This window comes from Erpetoichthys calabaricus, chromosome 5, assembly GCF_900747795.2.
Source record: "Erpetoichthys calabaricus chromosome 5, fErpCal1.3, whole genome shotgun sequence".
NCBI classification, from domain to species: domain Eukaryota; kingdom Metazoa; phylum Chordata; class Cladistia; order Polypteriformes; family Polypteridae; genus Erpetoichthys; species Erpetoichthys calabaricus.
In genome coordinates, this window is record NC_041398.2 from 223,377,488 (window position 1) to 223,397,487 (window position 20,000).

General features: G+C 38.6%; 1 protein-coding gene across 2 annotated transcripts in view; it reads left to right on the top strand.

The window, feature by feature from the left end:
* The window catches only part of myo5b (myosin VB), a 502,861-nt gene that overhangs the window by 416,643 nt on the left and 66,218 nt on the right, over positions 1–20,000 (top strand). For both annotated transcript variants that reach the window (XM_051928010.1, XM_051928011.1), the window contains exons 22-26: positions 137–373; positions 4,243–4,336; positions 8,038–8,183; positions 12,326–12,445; positions 19,001–19,135. In XM_051928010.1, coding sequence (XP_051783970.1) covers positions 137–373; positions 4,243–4,336; positions 8,038–8,183; positions 12,326–12,445; positions 19,001–19,135 — 732 coding nt within the window. The remainder of the gene's footprint in view (positions 1–136; positions 374–4,242; positions 4,337–8,037; positions 8,184–12,325; positions 12,446–19,000; positions 19,136–20,000) is intronic.

The following is a 20,000-nucleotide window of genomic DNA, read 5'->3' on the forward strand; positions in this document are numbered from 1 at the left end:
CCCCGTATAAACCATGAAAAGTGAAACACAAAAGAGTTTCTAAGTGAGTTGATGCATAGTCTAGGTAAGATTGTATTAAAAAGCTCAACTATCATTTACAAAGACTGTAAGGGTGCATTTCTGTATTCTTCTTCAGAACAAGGAATACAAGAACCTGAGTGAGCAGCTGCATTCAATCAGCACGGCATATGCACTGGAAATAGATAAGTTACGACGAGAGCTAGAACAGCACCGTGGCCGACAGGAGGATGGAAATCTGGTCGTGAGTCTTCAGCAAGAAGTCGAAAAACTCCAGACGGACCTGGATACAGTAGAAAAGGAGAAGAAGCAGCTGGAAGAATTGTACTCTTCGGACAAAGCATCCCTAGTCAAGGTAAGGAGTAAAATGTTGCAGATGAAATAGGTGTGATCATTAGGGGGCACTGTTTTGCTGTCTCAAGATCCAAATCGCTCATAGGAACTCAAAAATAAACAAAATGAATACGTAATATTGAAGGATACAGGATATTCAGTAATAATCAGATACCAAAAAAAGGATTTACTTTGGGCCTACCTGCTATAGACTTGAATTCAATGTCATATCTGTAAGGTAAATGGCGCTGGTCCACTCACTTAAGTTTATGTAGGACATTTTAGGTCTTCTCCATATCATCCTTTTAACTTTTTCTGTCATTCCTTAGACCTTTTTTTTCCTCCTGCTAGTAAAGTGAAAATCCATATACAGTACTGTGCAAAAGTTTTAAGCAGGTGTGAAAAAATGCTGTAAACAAAGAATGCTTTCAAAAATGGAATTGTTAATAATTTATTTTCATCAATCAACAAAATGCAGTGAATGAACAAAAGAGAAATCTAAATCAAATCAATATTTGGTGTGACCACCCTTTGCCTTCAAAACAGCATCAATTCTTCTAGGTACACTTGCACACAGTTTTTGAAGGAACTCGGCTGGTAGGTTGTTCCAAACATCTTGGAGAACTAACCACAGATCTTCTGTGGATGTAGGCATCCTCACATCCTTCTGTCTCTTCATGTAATCCCAGACACACTCGATGATGTTGAGATCAGGGCTCTGTGGGGGCCTTACCATCACTTCCAGGAATTCTTCTTTACGCTGAAGATAGATTTTAATGACTTTGGCTGTATGTTTGGGGTCATTGTCCTGCTGCAGAATAAATTTGGGGCCAATCATACGCCTCCCTCATGGTATTGCATGATGGATAAGTATCTGCCTGTATTTCTCAGCATTGAGAACACCATTAATCCTGACCAAATCTCCAACTCCATTTGCAGAAATGCAGGTCCAAACGTTCAAGGAACCTCCACCATGCTTCACTGTTGCCTGCAGACACTCATTATTGTACCGCTCTCCAGCCCTTTGATGAACAAACTGCCTTCTGCTACAGCCAAATATTTCAAATTTTGATTCATCAGTCCAGAGCACCTGCTGCCATTTTTCTGCACCCCAGTTCCTATGTTTTCATGCATACTTGAGTCGCTTGGCCTTGTTTCCACGTCAGAGGTGTGGCTTTTTGGCTGCAACTCTTCCATGAAGATCACTTCTGGACAGACTTCTCCGGACAGTAGATGGGTGTACCTGGGTCCCACTGGTTTCTGCCAGTTCTGAGCTGATGGCACTGCTGGACATCTTCCGATTTCGAAGGGTAATAAGCTTGATGTGTCTTTCATCTGCTGCACTAAGTTTCCTTGGCTGACCACTGCGTCTACGATCCTCAACGTTGCCCGTTTCTTTGTGCTTCTTCAAAAGAGCTTGAACAGCACATCTTGAAACCCCAGTCTGCTTTGAAATCTTTGTCTGGGAGAGACCTTGCGGATGCAGTAGATCTACCTTGTGTCTTGTTGCTGTGCTCAATCTTGCCATGACATGAAACTGTCTTCCACAACCTCACCTTGATAGCAGAGTTTGGCTGTTCCTCACCCAGTTTTAAGCCTCCTGCACAGCTGTTTCTGTTTCAGTTAATGACTGTGTTTCAACCTACGTGTGACATTGATGATCATTAGCACCTGTTTGGTATAATTGGTTGATCAAACACCTGACTAGAATCCTACAAAATCCCTGACTTTGTGCAAGTGGACCTATAAGAATTGATGCTGGTTAGAAGGCAAAAGGTAGTAACACCAAATATTGATTTGATTTAGATTTTTCTTTTGTTCGCTCACTTTGTATTTTGTAAATTGATAACAATAAACAATCATTATTTATATTTCTGAAAGCACTCTTTGTTTACAACATTTTTTCACACCTGCCTAAAACTTTTGCACAGTACTGTATCTCTGCTCATCATTAGGGACTGTCTTGAACATTCTTTTAACCTCAACCAGGAACCACTTCCAGGACTATTAAGGTTACTACTGGAGTAAAGAATAACCTTTGGCATCTCAGGGCTTGTCTTCATATGTTTTTTTTTTGGCAGCCTTAGGCGTGTTTGCCATTCTGATCCCCAGCTCTCACTTAAAGGACCAGGCAAACCCCAGTGTGGCCTGTCTACCATAGTGTGTAGCAGTTACCAACATATAAGTAATATAACAACCTTCCCTTTTGCCGCCTACCTGACAATATTGTCGTTAAGGCCATTTTGCATTAAAGTGATTTTTCTAGCTGTTTTTCAGTCATAGCCTTCGTTTACATAATCTTAGAGAGTCAAAGGCAGTTGCTCCTGTGAAACAAGTTGCCTAATGTGACATACCCAGCAACTCACTCCAACCAGTCCACTATTTTCTGCGATAAAATCAAATATGTTGTTGGTCGTAGATATGGGCTCTGTGTGCGTGAAGGCTGACAACCAATGAATGCCGATCTGGAAGTGAAATGAATATAATGCAACAATTAGGACAAAGGAATGTGGGTAGTCTGGACCTCACAAAGAGAAGAGAAGCTCATCTGTCCTCATCTGTCTAATGTTTTTTATGTATCACGACAAAATTTTAAAAAAATGGATAGCACTGGTTCCAACAGGTAGGATGTTATTGGCTGTCATGAATAGGGGTCAGCAGGACTGTGATGGAAGTTCGGCACATAGTCACTAAATGTGATATGCCCAGCGATATTCAGTTCTGTATATTGACATGTTCTGGCGACGAGATCAGCCACTGCAGTTGGCAAGTCTGACCCACCCAACAACTAGAAGTCACGTAATGTGACATCAGCTTAATGTAACACTTTCCATCTCCTATTATCCTTCTCAAACTGACCATCCCAGGGCTGTTTAGTTCCGCAATGCTATTTACCAACCTCTGGTGGCTTGCTTTGAACTGGCCGAGTGCTATTAAGTCACCTGTCCTCTAGTGTCCCGAAGGAAATACGTTTTTTTCTCATCAAGATATGCAGTTCTACTAATCTATCCAAAACACGTCATACTTTGCATGCTTTTGGAGTAAACTGCCCCATGGTAATTGTGGTAGCAAAGTCTCATTGGCGTGGCCACAAGAATTGCCCTTGCTAGCATACACTCTTCTATGATACCTTATGAAGCAATATTTTCTGGTATTGTGTATCCCACCTAAATGTTTTTACTTGGCATTGTTCTGTTCTACTCCTCATTTACAATGATTTTTCTGCTCAGGCCACTCATGGAGGCATTCTGACATCGAGATAAAGATAAATACACTATAACATTTACACCTATACTTGTGAATTTCAGCAAAATGTATGTTTTAATTATAATAATGGTATTAACATGTTACCATTAATTAAGGATTTAAATGGTGTAATCTACAGTTAAATGAGAATAATGCCTAATATATTTTAAACATATCCTGAAAAATGTTTGGGAGTCAGTCTGCATGAAATAAATGAAGCAGAGTAACCATTGACATTTAGAAGCAGAATTTCTTAGAATGTCTTTCTAGTAAACATCCTTTCAGTTTCATAACTGATTTCAAATCCACCCCTTAAACTGAAGCCATCTGCACATCCAAGGTATGCTGATTTTTATGTTACAAGCAAGAGCAATTTCTTTGAAATACGAATTACATTGCTGTCTGCAGCAGCTTTCACCCTTGGAGTCACTGTTGAAGTACAGCATCATTACTGATGCTGCCTTGCTTTCCAGTCCCAGGAGAGACTCTTGCTGAGGTCCGCTGGCAGGGAAGGAGGAAAGGCAGAGGCATCCCCTGAGGATTGGATGTGTTCTTGCCTTACCCAGTGATGCATGCACAGTTGGTTTTGTAAAGCCATGATGAAGCTGATTCTGAGTGATGTGATTTTTGCTTGATATCATGCAGAGAGTGGCAGATCTCGAAGAAGAGAATACATTACTGAAGCATGAAAAGGAGAACATGAACCAGAGAATCCTCAGCCAGTCCAAAGACTCTGAAGGTGAGAACTGTGGCCCTAGCATTTTTTTTTTCTCTTTCACTTTAGTTTCTCTTCCTGTTCTTCCTGACCTTGACCTTCCTGCCAGTACAAGCTAGTTTTGCACTAAACCAAAGTTTGGTTTTTGCTTTGTCCCTAACACTGCCAGGATCGGCTCCAAGTCTAGTGCAGCTTTGTGTTAGAGTAACTTGGTGCAGAAAATGGCTGATCAAGTTCAGGATCACAGGAGCCAGAAGCTTTCACAAAAGATGAGGCAGAACCAGCCATACATTTCTACACAAGATCTTAAAATGGATCCTCTCTTTTACATATAACCAGTGCAAATATAATAAAATTAGGGTTATATGAGTGAATTTACAATTTTTTTTAAAAGTATTGTTTTGGACATCTACGATGGGTTGGCACCCTGCCTGGGATTGGTTCCTGCCTTGTGCCCTGTGTTGGCTGGGATTGGCTCCAGCAGACCCCCGTGACCCTGTGTTCGGATTCAGCGGGTTGGAAACTGGATGGATGGATGTTTTGGACATACTTTAACTGTAGTCTTTCCAGGGAGACCAAAAAATGAGGATAACAATAGTCAAGAAAAGATGTAATGAAATATTGAGCTAACGTCTCTGCATCATGCATTCATAGAAAAGCTATATTCTGTAAATGATAAAATGAAGTTTTGGAAAATAACACAATGTTACTTTGAATTGAAAGTGTAGAATTAAATTTAACCCTAAGATTTGTAACCATGGAAGAAAGCAGATTATGTGACCATCAATACTGACATGTTTTATTCTGGACATTTTTACCTGACAAGTAGTGCCCACTTCTGTCTTATTGCTTTTTAACTGCAGGTAAGTATTATTCATCCAATTCAAAATATCACTAAGACAGTGAGTGATTTGAGCTTGTAGAACATGGGCATTGGGAATGGTCTAGAGTGTGGTAGAAATTTAATTGATGTAAATAATCACCCTGAAGAACCAGGCAGGAGGAAGCTTGTCATCTGTCTTTATTTCTTTTCATGAAAAGGGAGATCCCAGCAGCTAACAGAATAGCAGAAGGGATGATCCCTGAACAGAAGCACAGAGTCTCAGCTCACTTAACAGATTTGCATATGTCAGTTATAATACAAAAGAATGCATTTTATTGGCTACAAAAATAAGGCACCTTGATCATACAGTATAATGCTTCACTGATTTGTTAAGCCATAAAAATCATATGCTGGCCATGTGCTGTATGCCTCACATTTCTTATTCTGATTGGTTAAAGCCTCATTCAACCCATATTTTGCAGATAGTTAAGAGCGCTGCACACAGGCATGCACAGCTGCTTGCAATCACCTTGTTGCACGGGCATGAGCAGCGTCTTGCTTTGTCTGGTCAACTTGAGGTCTGCGTGTATGAGATTTATAGCCTGCTCATTCTCCAGAGCTATATGAGCTGTGGGGGAAGCGTCTGGCTTTTTTTGGCCAGACCCCTATTCTGTGCCTCAGAAGTTTGAAACAGGGGTTTGTGTTTTCTTTCACAAGAGATAAATCTGAATATCATTAGCATAATAGTTGAAAGACATGTTATGCTACTTAAAATTTTACCCAGTGGTACAAAATGAATCAAACATATGTAAAATGGGGCCAGACAAACACAGCTAGTTTTTGTCTGATGTATCCCAATAGTAAAAAAACTGCTTTGGCTCTGTGAGATAACTATACAACTACTTCAATGCAGTACCAGTGACTCCAGTGTCTTTCAAATGATGGAGTAAAATGTCATTATCTACAGTATCAAAAGCAGCAGTTAGATGCAGCAAAATAAGAAGGTTTGGTACCCCCGCTTCCCAGACTCGGTCTTAGATAGAAAGCTTTATTGTGTTTCATAAAATGAAACAAGCTTTTGTAAAGCACTTCATAATTCAAGGGAAGCCTATATATTTAGTGTTTTCTCATGGTAGAGCCTTACAATGACCCTATTTTCCCATTTAAACTCTTTACAAGGTAGACCTTAACAGAATGCCTCAAATCCCATCTACTGTATAGTGCATTGACTGACACTGTAGTTCAATACTTCCTACTTTCTTTTATATCTATAACTCCAGGCAATTAAAATACCAGAACAGGTGGGCTAAAAAGTTACTTTTCTTATTCATACATAAAATAACATAAGATTTACAATTACACCCAATAGTTTGTTAAATACAACCTGATAATATTCAGTTCATCTTCTGTCCAATTTACATGTTACCAGGTGGCTCTCTGTCTTAGTATGTTGATTGATCATTGGTCTGATGTGTTCTGGCATAGCCCTTGATCCAGCATGGCCTTTAGATGGACAGAGACAGATGCAGCATGGCCCTTCTACATGATGAAACAGACACATTGAGCCTCTTTCTTTAGCATAATATATGTTCATTCTTCAGCTTCTTTGATGTACCTTACTGAAATGTTGCAGTATAGGGCCAACTCCTCCAGTTCATTTCAGTCCTATTTAGGTGTAGCTTAGCCTCCATTCCAATCCGGGTGCTGGCCTGTTCATGTTCCTTTATCTCAACCTCCTGTATTCCCCCAGTCTAGCTGGCTAGTCAGTCTCTGCTTTTATTATATTTATTTATATATATAAAATGTGTGTGTCTGTGTTTGTGACAGACATAATACTGTTATATCATTTATTCAGGAAGTATGGTGCAGTGGCCCTGAACTGTACAGCACAAGACTGCACATTTAATCCTAAACTGTAATTCACTTTGTAACCCTAAGCAAGCAACTTGATCTTATAAGTTAACTTGGATAATGGAGTCAACCGGATCTACACTAATAACAATTTTGCTTTTCACAGCCCAACACACCTTCTTAAAATGGAAAAGCAAGGCAATTTAGGATCAAGGAATAAACCACTAAGCAGTCTTTCATGAGAATATTATTAAAATGATTAAAGTCTTGTGCATTGTACTGTAATGTTCATTTCCACCTTCATCATTGTATCGGATTTCACTTCTCTGGCCATTGATACCAACTTATGAGTCCAGTGAGGAGCGTCACCTACTGGCCCCTATACTCTGCTTAAATGGAAAGTGTGTTTTGTTTTTCCTTTTGTTCATATCTTGCATTAGTTACGAAGCATAACCTTATATAGCATTTCTCATCTGGTGACACAAGGCTGCCAAGTGTTATGTTTACTTGGCCTATTTAGTAGAAGGTTCACTTTTTGCATGGTGACAGATAAAGCTGTTATCAATTGTGTATATTGTAAGAATTACCAGTTAAAATGAATGAAGGCCATATCAGTTAAAATAAATAAGCACTGTACTTTAGAGCCAGCCATTTAGTTGGTTATTATTTATTTAGAATAATAACCATTTAGAACAATGCTGCACATCCTCCCTTTGACACACTAACACTGATTACTTTCAGCCAACGAATTATAAAACAAAAGTGGTTCAAGAAACGCTGCAAGGGCTCCAACAGCAATACGACTATATAATGCCTGACTGGGACTCTCAAGTCAGAAGTTTTGTGTTTCTTTTTAATTTTCTTTCTTTTTAGTCATTCTGATATATGTTCTGACCATAGTCAGTTAGTCAGTCAGTCAGTCAGTCAGTCAGTCAGTCAGTCAGTCAGTCAGTCAGTCAGTCTGTCTGTCTGTCTGTCTGTCTGTCTGTCTGTCTGTCTGTCTTCTCTAAAGAGCCAAACTAATATCTATACATCTGTTGTTTTTCATTAGACCAATTCATGAACCGGTCCATGAAAGAAAGTCAAATGAAGGCTGACTTAGAAGAGGAACGCTCACGTTATCAAAACCTGCTGAAGGAATATTCCCGTCTAGAGCAAAGATACGAAAATCTTTATGAGGAAATGTCTCTTGTTAAGGTAACCTGGGAGTCCTTTATACAGCACTTTCTGATTTCTAGGGCTTGCCCTCAGATACTGTTTTTTGATTTTACATGTTTTATTTAATTTGTACTTTGTATTCAAGGAAATGTTTTGTAAGGTGAAGAATAGTAAATTAGTTCCATCTGAGTCTAACCCACTAGTGATAGTTACAAGAAATAACCAAAACCTGAATATGAACACTTAATATGCACACACCCAAACTAACTTAATCAAGTTAAGAGTCTCCAATCAATCTAGCAGCATGGCTTTGGACTTGTTGCACAAGAACATAAAAATATTGTCCCATTGTTTTACTTATTTGCAATATTTAAATCTGTCAAGGTTTCTACTTCAGCTAAGTGAGAAATCATAGTCAAAGGTTAGTGAAAATGAAAATATCAGAAAGTCAAAACTGGAATGAGTAACAGGATCAGGAGGTCAAAACCAGAAAATCAGAACCTATTGTTAAGCCTTCTTGAAAATAAAGTTAATTAACACTAAAAAGATAGTTTTACATCCACTGAGGGATAACATGGAATGTGACTGCTGCCATACAGTGCCACAATCATGACTATCACCATCACATGAGCCATACCAACAGTGTCATGTAAACAAAGAAAATCAAGATAGTGAAGAAAATTAAAATTTGCCTTTTGAACACAAGTTGCTAAACAAACACCAAAATTAGATTTTTGGCATGCAAAAATCCAAAATTAAGCAAAAATACACACATTAAAAGGCTAATAACTATAGATCGCAGGTTCATGATTTGCTCTGCTATTTTTTTCTGGATTAGGACCTTGCACAGCCTTCTCTGTTGACTGTTATGAATAGGAATATATTTTTTAATTTTGTACAGATTGGTTTAATGTATTTTCATCATTTTTTCCTTCAATATGAGGGTTTTTCTTGTGGATGCTGCCAGTTTCGGTGCAGGTCTGAATACTGTTGCTAGGTTTGTTGCTACCTGATGCATGACATTACAATTGCAACGGTATCAAGGTATTATGTAAAATGTGTGGGCCAAAGACCCGCTATCCCACACATCCCTAATTTATATGTAGTGGTTTTTACAGTATAACCAAATCTTTTGCCTTTGTAATTTCTTCTGCCTGCGGTGGGTTGGCGCCCTGCCTGGGGTTTGTTTCCTGCCTTGCTCCCTGTGTTGGCTGAGTTTGGCTCCAGCAGACCCCCGTGACCCTGTAGTTAGGATATAGCGGGTTGGATAATGGATGGATGGATGAATTTCTTCTGCACATTGCTTTATGACAAGAGTTTTGTTTTGTTGTAAATGCCCCAACACTTTTTGTGGCTATTTCCTTTAAAATATTAGAATATCAGACAAGTGTGACAAGAAGAAACCATTCAGCCTAACAAAGCTTCACTAGGCTTATCCACCTAAATTCTCCACAGTAACCATGAGCTCAGTTTTGAATGTCCCTTTAGGGTGGTATTGTCCATTTTCTATTTATAGTTAATGCTCCTATAAAGAAACATCCCACCCTAAAGTGGTATTTTTTAATACTTTACTTACCTCATGTGGTTTGTAGTGATGCCAGAGAAAAAATTTTAATCTTGTGCTTTCTTGTAGAACAGAGATAACAAATATTCTTATAGAATGGGAGTCTGACCAGTGCTGGACAATAGTAAGCAATATGAAAAACGCCCATAAAAAAAAAAATCTCACATTTCATGTTGCATAATCCACAAGTCAAGTCATCTAGTCGTATGCTCACACCATGCAAAATGCAAACATTTGCATTTACTTAAGATTAGATAGGAATATAAGTAACAAGCTGGTTAAGTTTGCAGATGATACCAAGATAGGTGGATTAGCAGATAATTTGTAATCCGTTATATCATTACAGAAGGACTTGGACAGCATACAGGCTTGGGCAGATTTGTGGCAGATGAAATTTATATTATCATTAAATGTAAAGTATTACACATAGGAAGTAAAAATGTTAGGTTTGAATACACAATGGGTGATCGGAAAATTTGAGAGTACACCTTATGAGAAGGATTTAGGAGTCGTAGTGGACTCCAAGCTATCGACTTCCAGACAGTGTTCAGAAGCCATTAAGAAGGCAAACAGAATGTTACGTTATATAGCATGATGTGTGGAGTACAAGTCACAGGAGGTTCTGCTCAACCTTAATAATGTACTGGTGAGGCCTCATCTGGAGTACTGTGTGCAGTTTTGGTCTCCAGGCTACAAAAAGGACATAGCAGCACTAGAAAAGTGTTCAGAGAAGAGCAACTAGGCTGATTCCAGAGCTACAGGGGTTGAGTTATGAGGAAAGATTGAAAGAGCTGAGCCTATACAGTTTAAGCAAAAGAAGATTAAGAGGAGACATAATTAAAGTGTTTAAAATTATGAAGGGAATTAGTGCAGTGGATCAAGACTGTTATTTTAAAATGAGTTCACCAAGAACATGGGGACACAGTTGGAAACTTGTTAAGGGTAAGTTTTGCGCAAACATTAGGAAGTTTTTCTTTACACAAAGAACGATAGACACTTGGAATAAGCTACCAGGTAGTGTGGTAGATAGTGAGACTTTAGGGGCTCGACTTGATGTTTTTTTGGATGAAATAAGTGATAGGACTTGTTGGGCTGAATGGCCTGTTCTCGTCTAGAGTGTTCTAATGTTCTAATTTATTGCTAAAACAGTGTTAAATAAATACCTCCAGAAACTTTAAATAGTCCACAAACAGGACGCCCCTTCACATGGGATTGTGCGTTTGAATTGAAAATGTGACTTTTCACCAATGAATGAGGGGGAGAAGTGGGTCTTCACTTCAAAGAATTGTTTACCTATATTGTTCCCTTGGTGTTTGACTTATCTTTCTAACCTAAGATTATAATGTGAATTATACACTAAAATAAAACAGAAACAGAAAATACACAGGGTCATGAACTGAAGCCGGAGATATTTTCTTACAGGGTCTCACAGCACTGCTCTTTATGGATACGTCTGTGAGTAGAATTTCCAAGTTTGATTACAGATCGTCATAGCTCACCTGAGCAAAACTTGCAACAAAAAGCAGTCCGCTGTAGCCTTCAAGCAAAACATTTGCAGTCACAAAGTGTTGATTTTGTCTCTCCAAGACATTTGCTGAATGTATATCTGGCCTTGCTGCAAGATAATGCTTTCATATTGCACAACAAAAGAGACCAGAAGACCATGTTGTTTTTAATGGTCTACTACTTCAGTTTTAGTTAGAGCCTGAGTAATTCCTAACCATAACTACAATAACCCTGACAATTTCATAGAATGGTGCTTATTGTTTCTAACAATTAGATAAAATTATACACACACGCATATATACACTAGTATTAACAGATTTGGAATCACCCAGATATTTTCAAGAGAGAAATTAATAGTTTTTTAAGTTACCATTAAATTGATTTAAAAGTATAGCCAAGACTTTTTTAGTGTTGCAAATGGCTATTGCTGCTTGAGATGAGTAATTTATAATTTATTATTAAAACATGACTACAAATCTCCATCTACAGAGTCATAATGGTAACCTCTCTTAGCTTGTTAAATAATTAATCCAATTTAAATTCCAGTTGGTTATTAGAGAAACCCTTGGAAGTATGCTAGCACATCCGAAACATGTTAGATAGATAGATAGATAGATAGATAGATAGATAGATAGATAGATAGATAGATAGATAGATAGATAGATAGATAGATAGATAGATAGATAGATAGATAGATAGATAGATAGATAGATAGATAGATAGATAGATAGATAGATAGATAGATAGATACTTTAGTTCTGTTTGGTAAAACAATCATCTTTCTTTGGCCTGTAAGGTACTAGCATTCCTATTCTGAGTTCAAAAATTGCCAAAATAAAACAACTGCCTCAAGACATATGCTAGTCTATTGCTGTTTTTCAAAATGAAGGTTATTCCATGAAACATATTGCTACGGAAACAGAAGAATTCATACAGAGTTCTCCATTCCTGCCTTGATTCCACCAGTGTTGTAGCTTTGGAAGTCATTCATGGGTAACCATTACCAATAAGCAGGTTCTGATATTCTTTTCAGAGTCAACTTCAAATATTTTTATTTTTCAGCAGTTTGAATAAAAACTTGCAATATAAAGTGCTGTTTTTTGTGTTTTAGTTTCACCCAGGACATCGGAGAAATCCATCTAATCAGAGCAGTCTGGAGTCCGATTCCAATTACCCATCCATTTCAACCTCAGAGATTGGAGACACAGATGACAGCATGCAGCAAGTAGAGGTAAGCGGTCATTTTATTCACTGCGTTTGCAAAACAGAACTTTGTAATCAAACTGGTTCGCGTTACCTTTCCACATGGATACGTTTATTCAAATGTAGGCTGTCAGCATGATTTCTGCATATTTTTTCCAGCTTATTGAATTAACAGAATTGCTGATATTCGAATACTCATATATTGCTGTCATGCAGTGTTGTGTTTGTTAGTTTAAAGGATTTAAAATTAATTTTCTTCATTAATATTAAAACACCCCTCTAATATTTGTACAAGTAGGCTTGGAACAAAATTAGCACAATTCATCTGTTCTCTAATTGCATTGTTGTGCCATAGCTGAATAGTTCATAAAGCTTTTTTCTTTAGGGTCATGTCAATGCAATGTGGTCCTGCTTCACAAAGCACAGTTTTCTGAAGAAATGCTAAATTTCTCATATTTATTGCGTGAATGAGTTAATTTCCTCCCCATTTCATTTTTCAATGTTATTTGGGATGTAATGAACTTTCTGCACGTAGCAAAAACACATGGCGTCATTTCAATGTTTGCAATCAAAATCATTATTGGATCTGTGCCTCTGACCCTGTGTAGGAGTAAGACAAGTAAATGAACAAATATATGAGTGATTTTTATGAGCAAAATGCTGAGAATACTTGGATATTTAAACACATCAGTACAACTGAATATTGTTCTCTTCAGAGTACATTAAACAGTAGGTAACTCTGTCTTTCATAAAATACATCTCCTAAGAACCAATGGAATGGAACAACTTAAAATACAGAATTTTTATTTGTAAAGCACAACTTATTTATATATGTGAGAAATGCATGTCTTCTCATTATGAGTTATTGAGTGTATATTAATGTACAAAACAGCAAATTTCTCCATTTAAAATGAAATCCACAACACAATAAAGTGTGCAGAAAGTGAAGGGATATGAATATTTTCCAAATCTCCTATGTCTTCACAAGTCTGAAATTTATTCAGGTCTACCTATAATGATTTTTTTGTCGACAGTAGAGTAAATGCCATTCCCTTTTCGATTATTTTGATCCATCATTCCACTCATTATCAAATTAGTGTAATGCAATTCAGGGTCTCATGGTGTTCATATTACTGATTTTCTATTTATAATGCTTGTGGACTTTGAACCCGGACACAAACAGACAGACACCAGATTTCCCAAAACACACACAGTTTAATTCTTCAGAACATAATGCACACACCGTACAGTGCACAATTCAACGTCAATTCAGTCCTCTCTTTCTCTTTCTTCTGCCGCCTCCACTCCTCCCGTCGCAAGCTCCATCCTCTGCCTCCAGACTTTGGCTCTCCAAATGGAGTGAGGCGGCCTCTTTTATACTTCACCCGGATGTCCTCCAGGTGCTTCCTGATGATTTTGCGACAGCACTTCCTGGTGTGGTGGAAGTGCCGCCATCCAGGGCTCCATAATCGTCCGGGCACCCCCTGGCAGTGGCCAAGGGCCCCAAGAGGGATGAGCTTCCAAGCTCTGATCCCGTGGCCCCCATGTGGACCAGGGAGGCTGCCCTCTTGTGGTCCAGGGAAGGTATTGTCCCTCTCCCGGTCCTTCCAGGTGTCCCTGCTGGGCAGGATCCCCAGCCGTCCACCACATGCTATATTTTAATCCCACTCTTTGGTTATGCGTGACAATGCTGTTTTTTTGCCTTTTATAATGGTCTTTGAGGTAAGGTCTCGTGAGTCGTGCTGTGGCTTATCTTGCAGGGTCAAACATGATTCTCAAACGATAATAATTTTTAACCATGTTAAAAAGTGTGTAGTGTATAGCAGTGAAATCCATCACTGCAAAGGCTACACGCACAGGGCTTCTTCCTAAAAGACCTGCCCCCAGTTTCTCCAGTCCATGCTTTATAAACCGCCATCAGGGTTTTGAGGAAGAGAGCAAAAGAAACTACAAATCGACACTGAGAGAAAATAAAAAGCTAAAATTGCTTTTACCCATTCTGGAGCTCAGTAGCACAAGGTAACAAGCTTAATAATTCATTTCATTTGCATTGTGTAATGACAGTGAAGACAGACAGACAGACACGCAGACCACCAGATATCTGCTACAATATCTTTCTGTCATTTTAACTATTCCATAACTAAGGTTTAAGGTTTCTTTATTTAGTCCTGTTTACACAAGAAAACATGAATTTGCCTTCTCAGTTGCATCTAATAACAGACAATGAAATAAAACAGACAAATAGAAACAAGAAAGGTTAAGGTAAGGCAGTTAGATAATACATATTTACACCAAAAAAAAAAGGTTACAGGATATACAGTATATCAAAACCTTAAACATTATCTCCCATATTTCTTATTGAAAAGTCGTATGGCACTAGGAAGAAAGGAGTTTCTGGAGCGATTTGTGTGGGTTTTCAAAGCGACTCTCCTTCCTGATTTACTGAACTTTAGTTCTACATGTAATGGATGTCTGTCATCAGTTGAGATGTTTTCCAGTTTCTTTAGCATTGCCCTCTGACACACACTAGTCAAATCATCTACATCAGCCCCAATAACTTTAGCTGCATACTTTGGAGCTTTTATGAGTTTTGGTTTGTCAGACTATTAAACCAGGCAATGAAACTGAAAGTGATCACAGACTGGATCATACTGCGATAGAAGGACCACATGAGGTCCTTGTCTACTTTAAATAGTTTGAGTTTATGGAGGAGAAATAAGCGCTGGTTGCATTTAGAAAATATTTTTTTTGTATTTGTATTCCAGTTATGATTGTTATCTAGGTAAGTTCCTAAGTATTAATATTCAGTCACTATTTCTACCTCCTCTCCAAGAACTAGAATAGGTGAACTTACAGATTTCTGTCTCTTAAAATCAAATATCATTTCTTTGGTCTTTTTTACATTCAGAGTGAGAAAGTTTTTATTGCACCAGTTTACCATACAGTCCATTTGATTTAGATAGAGGCTTTCATCCTCCCCAGTTATGCGTCCTATGATCATGGTGTCATCACCATACTTGATAATGGAGCAGTGGTCATTATTCTGTCTCAGGTCACTTGTGTACAGAGTAAACAGTAATGGTGATAAGACATACCCCTGTGGACTTGCTGTGTTTGAATGAATGACTATTGAAAAAGTGTCCTTAACTTTAACTGTCTGTGAACGGTTTAAAAGAACATTCTGAATCCATAGTGTAATAAATGGGTTTACATACATACTGTTCAATTTCCCATTCAGTATATGAGGCTGTATAGTATTGAATGCTGAAGAAAAATCCAAAAATAGTGCTGTGACATATGAACCAGGCTGATCAAGAAAGGTATAGATTTGATGTAAGATAACAAGCAGAGCATCTTCCACACTTCTGTTTGCACAATAAGCAAATTGATTGTTGTCTTGAAAAGACTCTGTCTCTTTCATTAAAATGTTTTTCACCAAATGTTCAAAGCATTTCATTGGAATAGATGTAAGTGCCGCTGGTCTGTAGTCATTTAAACAGCTTGGCCTAGAAACCTTAGATACAGGGGTAATGATTGATTGTTTCCACAGATTAGGTACAATACCACAGGTCAGAGACCAGTTAAAAAGCAAATGAAAAACTGGAGAGAGCTGCTTAGAGCAAGACTTTAAGAGCCGACCTGATATGCCCTCTGGTCCCACTGCACTGTTTGTTTTGGCCTGCCGCAAGCCTTTCTCTACTTCAGTTAAACTGAACCCCATCACAGCAGAATTTCTGGTGTTTTTATAAAGCGTCTCTTTTATTTCTGTATTTTGGGTGCTGAAATCACTTGTTTCAAATCTGGCAAAAAAGTTATTCAGTTCATCTGCTAAAAGCTTGTGGTCTTTGTCGGCTGGAAAATTCGCATTCTTTTTAGGTCCCTTCCAGACCTGTTTTGGATTGTTATCATTAAACCACCTCTTGATTTTTTCCCCATACATTTTTTTATTTTGTTTAATTAACCTGTTAATCCTTTGCGGTAAAAGTCGCTTATCTTCTGTCTTATTTTCTTGATGTGCATGTTGCTTTTCCAATAGTAATGCTTTAACCTCTTTAGTGATCCATGGCTTACTGTTTGAGTACAACTTGACAGTTTTTTCCTTAATGATCATAGACTCGCAGAATTTCATATATTCGCTGACAGTGTAAGTGGCCTCATTCAGTGACTGTGAGGATATCAGCACATCCCAATTTGTACTGGAGAAGCATTCCTGCAGTTCCTCTACACTGTCCTTGCACCAGTTTTGTGTTGTTCGTATGGCTGGTTTTTCTTGTTTCAGTTTCTGTTTGTACTTCAGGAGTAGATGAACAACGACGTGGTCAGACGCACCCAGGGCTGCTCTGTGATGCGATATGTAGGCATCAGGGACGTTTCCATAGCACTTGTCCAGAGTTTTGTCCCCTCTAGTGTTAATATTCGCATATCGATGGTAATTTGGTAATATTGACTCCAGACTGCATAAATTAAAATCACCCATCACAATTTTGAAAGAACCAGGTAATTTGGTTTGTAGTTTATGAGCAGCTTCAAGAATCGATTCAGCTGCAGCTCCCACATCAGCATGCGGCGGAATGTAAACGAATGTCACAAATAACTGATTAAACTCCCGTGGTAGATAGTATGGGCGAAGTCCGACAGTGAGTAGTTCAATATTTGGCGTGCAGATGCGCTCTTTTTCAGTGATATTCCTGCATCACCTTTTGTTAATGTAAAGGCAGACCCCACCACCCATCTGCTTACCAGAAGCTGGATTTCTGTCTTGCCGTACACAAACAAATCCATCTACTTCGACTGCTGTATCCGAGTCTGTATTCTTAAACCAGGTCTCCGTAAAGCACATCAGACAGCTTTCACGGTACTCGTGGAGGTATCACGCAGATGCTCTCAACTCGTCCAGTTTATTTCGCAAGGACTGTGCGTTGCTCATGATGATGGTTGGCAAAGGTGTTTTAAAACTTCTCTGTCTCAGACGGACTTGTAGTCCACCTCTTTTTCCTCACTTTCTGGGTTTCAAAGATTTTAGTTCGTCCGGTATATTAGTAATACACGGGGAGTAACTGGTAGCTGGTCTCATTGATAGCAGCGCATTCCGGCTGTAAATGAACAGCGCCGGCCACACACCTGGGATTTCCTGCGCAGGTAGTGCGTTAGTGTCCCTATGTGACGTAACAACAGCAAACAGAGTTAAGATAAGCGATGTGGATATACAGCGTGTTAAAACACTGCAGCTGTTTTGTCATATCTTGTTTGCATTTCCAATTGGACAGTAATGTTCGATTTTATTTAAGGTGTCATGGTGTTCACATTCACCGTCCCTACTCTGAGCTCAACCTTCATGTGGCGTTGGATTGGTTTAGAAATGTGACACTCAGTGAGCTGTCTAATTGTTGCCACCCAGCTTTAAGCACAATTCACTCATGGTTGTCTCCAGGCAGATACGTATGTTATGCATCTGGCTTCAGCGAGACTATATTTTAGAAGGCACAAGTTAAACATCCATCCATTTATTCACTGTCACCTCTCCTCTACTCATTTTCTACTTGTTCGAATCAAGCCAGAAACGAATATTCAACACACAGATGCATGCATGGGCATTGAGTCAGTTTAGGATTATCATTTAATGTAAATTGCATGAGGAAAGTGGAATACTCAGGGATATGGTTAGAAAATACAACCTCCACAAGGGCAGTGATCTAGCAAGAAGAAAACACTTCTGAGGCAGCAGTTCCAGCCATGTTACCCCCTTGCTACTATGTATATCCAATTATTTCTGAATAATTTTGATTCAGAGGTGGCTGGAGCCTACAGAATTGACGTCACATGGATTAGGGCATGGGTTGATTGGAAATCACTTGCATGTGTTTGGAGCAGTGAGGCAGCAGAAATCAGCACTCTGGCATCCTTGTTATAAAAGATGTTGTCTTCAGTGACATCTTACACCTTATGTCAAGTATAATCAATGCATTAAAAGATTTACTACGATAACCCGTTATGTTGTGCCCTTGTATGCTGATGCTGAATGACAGTTGATGATGGAGGCCAAAAAGTCCATCCATCCAACCACCCATCTTTGACTGAATACTGTAGTGCAATACGGGTTTACATCATGGCAACATTGGGTGCAATTCAGGAACAAAACCCTGGACGGAATGCTAATCCATCACATTGATTTAAAATAAATACACATTAAAAATGTGGAGTTAAGCCTATTTGGAGATGCATTTATTCTGTGCCACTCTCATGGTAACTTCATTTCAGGCTTGATCGCATTGAGTTAAACAAGATTAGCTCTGGGTGTTTCAAAAGAGAGGGTGGAGGAGAAGATCGTATACTCTGTTATTAAAAGAAATAGTCCAGCAGAGTAAGTGTTGAAAAACCTGCTGGATCTGAAAGAGATGTGTCACACTTGGAGGATATTCCTGTTTGATAATGTCCACAAGAAACATATCTCCTGCCATTCTTTAAAAAAAACAGCCCTTCTGCAAGGCAAAGGTTTCATATTAAGAGTTTTGTCATGGATGTATGTTGCCGTGTTCCTTTACTCCTCCTCATCAAAATCTCTTTTGCAATTTTTATCTCCCAGGAACTTGGACTGGAGAAAGCAGCAATGGATATGACTTTGTTCTTGAAGCTGCAGAAGCGTGTTCGAGAACTGGAGCAGGAACGGCGACGGCTACAGACAGACTTGGAGAAGATGGAAGAGCAGGCCAAGAAAAAGGTGGGCAATTTGATCCATTTACCTCATTTACAGTAGTAGCGTTTCTTTGGCTTGCTCATGGGAAACGTGTCTGACGAGTTTGCAGTGAAATTGGAATGAAAGTTAAAACCACAACATTAAACCCGAAGAGCAGGAAAATGTTTTGGCTCTAAGAGATCGCACTGGATTTAAAAAAATCATCGTAGTAGGACTTTTTAAGTATTTTTATTAATTAATCAGACAGAAGTTCTGATTTAAATTCATTTATTTATTTGTTTTCTTGATTTTTTTTTTTAATTGTGAGCTGCATTATGAAACAGTGCTTAGTGTTGCTGCCTCACAGCATTAGAGTTCTGAGTACAAATCCCAAGTTTATTGTTTTTTCTCAACATAATCCAGTTGTCCTCCCACATCCCTGTTCAGGTTTGGTGCTTTCTTTGCATCTGATGCTGTTGGGATATCCTGCAACTCCTTATGACTGTAAAAGTGAATTACAGTAAGAAGAGCTCAAAAAATGGATTGATCAGGTTTTTAGTTTCTGTGAGCTTGTTTATTAAGTAAAATCATTGCCAATTTGTACCTGATATTGTTCTTACTTATCCTGTAGTGTTTTGTAGTAGTTTAATTAGCAGTCATACAAGGCTTTGATACCTATTGCCATATACAGTATGTATATGTATATGTGTGTGTGTGTATGTATGTACGTATGTATGGGTGACCTGCAGGGTACACACCAGCTCCCCAAACCCGACACAGAAACAAGTTCCACAAGCACAATACAGGCTTTATTCAGTGGCAAACACTTTCCAAATTGTTTCCCACAGCACAGTCACAGGACAGGACAAAATACAAAAATGAAATGGCACACAATACTTTGTCTTCTTGT